The sequence below is a fragment of the Hevea brasiliensis genome, chromosome 13 (assembly GCF_030052815.1).
Source record: "Hevea brasiliensis isolate MT/VB/25A 57/8 chromosome 13, ASM3005281v1, whole genome shotgun sequence".
NCBI classification, from domain to species: Eukaryota; Viridiplantae; Streptophyta; class Magnoliopsida; order Malpighiales; family Euphorbiaceae; genus Hevea; species Hevea brasiliensis.
Genome location: NC_079505.1, coordinates 27,749,101 through 27,753,810, shown reverse-complemented (window position 1 = coordinate 27,753,810; position 4,710 = coordinate 27,749,101). Strand labels below are relative to the sequence as shown.

At 38.3% G+C, this 4,710-nt stretch overlaps 1 protein-coding gene and 1 non-coding gene across 2 annotated transcripts; one reads left to right on the top strand and one right to left on the bottom strand.

Moving 5' to 3' along the window:
• Window positions 1-297: 297 nt before the first annotated feature.
• On the bottom strand, window positions 298-404 carry LOC131172375 (small nucleolar RNA R71). Its single transcript, XR_009142855.1, has one exon. It is a non-coding gene; the product is annotated as a small nucleolar RNA R71 (small nucleolar RNA).
• An 865-nt stretch (window positions 405-1,269) lies between these two features.
• On the top strand, window positions 1,270-2,133 carry LOC131172123 (uncharacterized). The gene has a single exon (XM_058133076.1). It carries the CDS (start codon window positions 1,270-1,272, stop codon window positions 2,131-2,133), a length of 864 nt encoding a protein of 287 aa, XP_057989059.1.
• The last annotated feature ends 2,577 nt before the right edge of the window (window positions 2,134-4,710 follow it).

The following is a 4,710-nucleotide window of genomic DNA, read 5'->3' as shown; positions in this document are numbered from 1 at the left end:
GTAGAAGCTAATAATTTTGAACTGAAGCCTGCACTCTGTCAGATGGTACAACAATCACAATTTGGAGGAAATCCAAGTGAAAGTCCACATGTGCATCTAGCACACTTTCTTGAGATCAGTGATATGTTGAAGATAAATGGAGTTTCTGATGATGCAATTCGACTCAGATTATTTCCTTTTTCTCTGAAGGACCGAGCTAGAGAGTGGTTACATTCTTTGCCACCGGGTTCTATCACAACATGGGATGAACTTTCTCAAGCATTTTTAGCTCAATATTTTCCACCAAGCAAGACAGCTAAGCTAAGAAATGAGCTGACTTCTTTCAAACCTAGAGATGATGAGAGCTTGTATGAAGCATGGGAGAGGTACAAGGATTTGCAAAGGAGATGTCCACATCATGGGATTCCTAAGTGGATGCTTGTTCAACATTTTGACAATGGAGTTTCACCTGCTATTAGAAGTACAATTGATGCATCTTCTGGAGGTGATCTTATGGAAAAATCTGAAGATGAAGCTTTTTCTGCTCTTGATAAAATTGCTTATAACAACTACCAATGGAGTTGTGAGAGGAATGAGATCAAGAAACCAGCTGGTATGTTTGAGCTTGATGCCTTGAATATGATTAATGCTAAGTTTGATGCTTTGACAAGGAAAATGGACAAGCTAAGCATGAAAGTAGATTCTTCAGCTGGAGGTTCTAGTAATTCAGTAGAAGTTAGAGCTGCAAATGTGAATTGTGCAGCAGATTTTTCTGCACTTAATCAAGATTTTTCAAGTGAGCAAGTGGATTATGTGGGGAACTACAATCAAAGACCAGGTGGTAACCCATTTTCTACAACTTCTGATCCAGCATGGAGAAACCACCCCAATTTCTCTTGGGGCGGTAGACAAGGACAAAATCAAAATTTTCAGCAACCTTCTGGATATCAACAACATCAGAATTTTCAGCAGAATAGAGGTCCTCCTCCTGAAATTTCTAAACCTCAAAATGCACCTGCTCCACCTCTACCACAACAAGCATAACCAGATAAGATAGCTAGATTGGAACCCATGATTGAGACTCTACTTGTGAGCCATCAGAGTCAACAAGAAATGATTTCTCAATTAGCATCTAAAGTGGATCAAATGGCAACACACAACAAGATGTTAGAGAATCAAATAGCTCAATAGGCTAGCTCTTCAAATAGTAAAGCTTTTGGGAAGCTTCCTAGCCAACCTGAGAATCCAAGGGAGCAGTGCAATGCTGTTACTTTAAGAAGTGGAAAGGTAATGGGGGAAGAACACGAAATTGAAGTAAAGTTGAAAGAAAAGAAAGATGAGTGTGAGAGTGAATCCACTTCAACTAAAACTAAAGCTAGTGAGGAAGCAAATGAAGAGAAAGAAGATAAAAAGAAAATAGAAGAGAAATATGTGCCTCCTGCACCGTACAAGCCACCATTGCCCTTTCCTCAGAGGTTTCATAAAGCACAATTAGATAAGCAGTTTGGGAAATTCCTTGAAGTTTTGAAGAAGTTGTATATCAACATTCCATTCACCGATGTCATTTCTCAAATGCCTTCTTATGCTAAGTTTTTTAGGGAGATTTTATCAAATAAAAGAAGGTTGGAAGATTATGAAACTGTTGCACTTACTGAGGAGTGCAGTGCTATATTGCAGAACAAACTCCCACCTAAGCTGAAAGATCCTGGAAGTTTTTCCATACCATGTCACGTTGGAGAAACAAGTATTGAGAGAGCATTATGTGACTTGGGGGCTAGTGTTAGCTTGATGCCACTTTCCATATGTGAGAAGTTAAAGGTTGGAGATTTAAAGCCCACAACTATTTCTTTGCAGTTAGCTGATAGATCTATAAAGTATCCAGTTGGCATTTTAGAGAATGTACCATTAAAAGTTGGGAAGTTTTTCATTCCAGTGGATTTTATTGTACTAGAGATGGAGGAGGATGTAAGAACGCCCATCATACTTGGAAGGCCATTTTTAGCCACTGCAGGAGCTAATATAGATGTAAAGAATGGGAAATTGAAGTTGATAGTGGGGGAGGAGGAAATAGAGTTTAATTTATTCCAACATTCCAAGGAACCAGCTGTGATGAATTCTTGTTATAGGGTAGATGTTATAGAGCATTATCTTTGACGAAGTTACTAAACTAGAGGAAAATCAAGATATTCCAATGCAATGCAATCAGCATAAAGTGCGAAAGAAAAAGTCAGCTTCACCATCTCATTTGATTAACAATGAAGCTTCAAAAGTTAAGCTCAAGCCTCCATCAAAATCACTCAAAAGAGGAGATTCATCTAAAGTTTGTAAGAATATTCTTCAAGACATAGTTGGGATTTTGAACAAAGCAACAGGTATTTTCACATATAATGGGAAAAAGTTGAAGTATAAATTCATTTCAGCACCTGTTGTGAAGGGAGGTAATATTTTCCAATTCTAACCACCATGAGCTTTGAAAAGAAGGTCAAGCTTAAGACCTTAAACAAGCGCTTCTTGGGAGGCAACCCAAGCGTATCCTTTTATAGTTTATTAATTTTTCATTTCATTTCATTTTCAATTTTTACCCTCATTAAACTCAAAAGTGACATTTGTTTATCTTTTGTAGGTCATTCATGAAGATTGGGCAAATTGACACTTGCAGCAAAAACAAAGAATTAAAAGAGAGCAAGCATAAAGCAAAATACTTCACTTTATCCAGTGCCTGTGAACAGTAACACCTTTAAACTTGTGCTAAATTGCTGATATTGCAATCTACTTTGTAGCACATGTTTGATTTTGTGCTTTGTGTAAATTTTGTGAAATGCAATTTGAATGAGGATCAATTTTGATATTTAGGACTGATGTGAGCTTTATTAAAGTGCAAAAATAGTATTTGTTAAGTTTTACCTTTTAGTGTACATATAGTTTTGTAATCTATTAGAAATTTACATGTTTTTTTTTTAATTGCTGCTAGTTTTTGCAGTCTGCAGATTTTTGTTACTGTTCATGCTGCTTAAGAAGTCAATTCTTATGTCTTTTCTGAAATTTTTGAATGTTTGAAACTTGTCTCAAATGCTGCTGACAATGTGCTTTTGATATAAGTTTAAAAAGGAGACCATTTCATTAAGTGTGCAAAAAGGTAGTCACAATTGGTGTCTCAATTGAACCATGCTTGTAAAAAGCTAAAAGAACATGTGCTATGCTTACTAAGTTTATGAGAGATGATGAGCTTAAAATTTTCAATTTTGTGGTATTAATGTGAATTTGGTAATTGCGGAGGGTCATGATAGCATTCCATAGCTTTTGGACTGTTTTTGGTAATTAAAATCACAAATTTTCCCAAAACCTGTAGAAACTTGCTGATGATGTTGCTTACTAAGCAGTATCCTAAGCAAATTCTCCTGAACCCTATGCTTAACCCCAAGCACAGCCCAAATTACCAGTTGTCTGCCCCACATTTTAAAAAGCCCAAAACTTCCGCCATTTTTATGAAACCCTCACCCAAACTCCCGATAAGCCACAACTCTCATTCTGCTGACTCCCTTCCCGCACTATTTTTTCCGGCAATTTTTAAGGGAAGCTGAAAAGTTTCTTTCTTTTCATTAAATGGTGAGAACCAAAATGTGGTCCACCCACAAACCCAAACCCAAAAGATTTCGACACTCTGTCAAATCGAAAATGGGTGTTCCATCCTCTCTACCCACAAACCCTAACCCCAGTCCCAGTCCGCCGCTCCCTCAGTCACCACCACCGCAAACGCCACCGCTACCTCAATCACCACCACCTCAATCGCTACCACTACCCCCAGGCCAAACACCAACTCTCATTTCGCCGACCCCCCTCTTGCCATAAATTGAGCCGCAAAATGAGACACTCGTTTTTGACACTCAGTTCCCAGAACCAATGCCTGAACCTGCGCCTACTCAAATGAAGTCTAAAGGTAAAACTAAAAAGGCCGCAGGTAGACCCAAGAAAGCCCCTGTCGAAAAACGAAAAAGAGCACCCTCTGTTCTTTTCGACCTAAACTCTCCACCTCAACCTTCCTCTGAACCAGTCAGCAAAAGGACTAGGTCCTCCTCGCAAATTCCACCACCAGCGGTCCAAACACCTGTATCTCAATCGCCCTTAAACTCTCCAGCAGCACCTGTGTCATCTGCCAATGATATAAAGGAGGTAATTTCTCCATTACCTTGGGCTTTTAGAAACATGGATATGAAAAATTCTTATGACAGTTTAGTTTCTAAACCTATTTTGGCAAACAAATATATGGATGAGAAGATTTTAAAAGAGCTAGGCATTTATGACTCTGTATTTGCCTATTTAGATGCTATCAGCTGGACTAAGTTTGCTAGAATTAAGGAACCAGTGTACAAGGATTTGACCTTGGAATTTTTGAGTTCCTTAAGGCTGAATTTCAAACCAACAATACCTGAGCATAAGGATGTGATATATTTTCGATGTGCTGGCATTGATAGGGAGTTAGACATGGATGCTATGAATGCAATTTTTGGTTTTAGGATTCGGGCTATAAAAATATTGAGTGGCAGCAAACTGTTTATGACCCTGTTCAATTCTGGAAAGATATTGCACCTTTTGAGGGTTATTATAGACAGAGGACTGTAAAAGCCTCTAGGATAGTTGATCATGTGTTGAAATACCTCCATAGGTTCATTTCTTACACTGTTTTAGGAAGGGGACACAGTAATAGTATTGTGGGTGCTGGAGACTTATTTT

What these genes read in the sequence shown, in the direction of transcription:
- LOC131172123 (XM_058133076.1), top strand. Translation starts at nt 1,270, where the DNA reads ATGGGGGAAGAACACGAAATTGAAGTAAAGTTGAAAGAAAAGAAAGAT.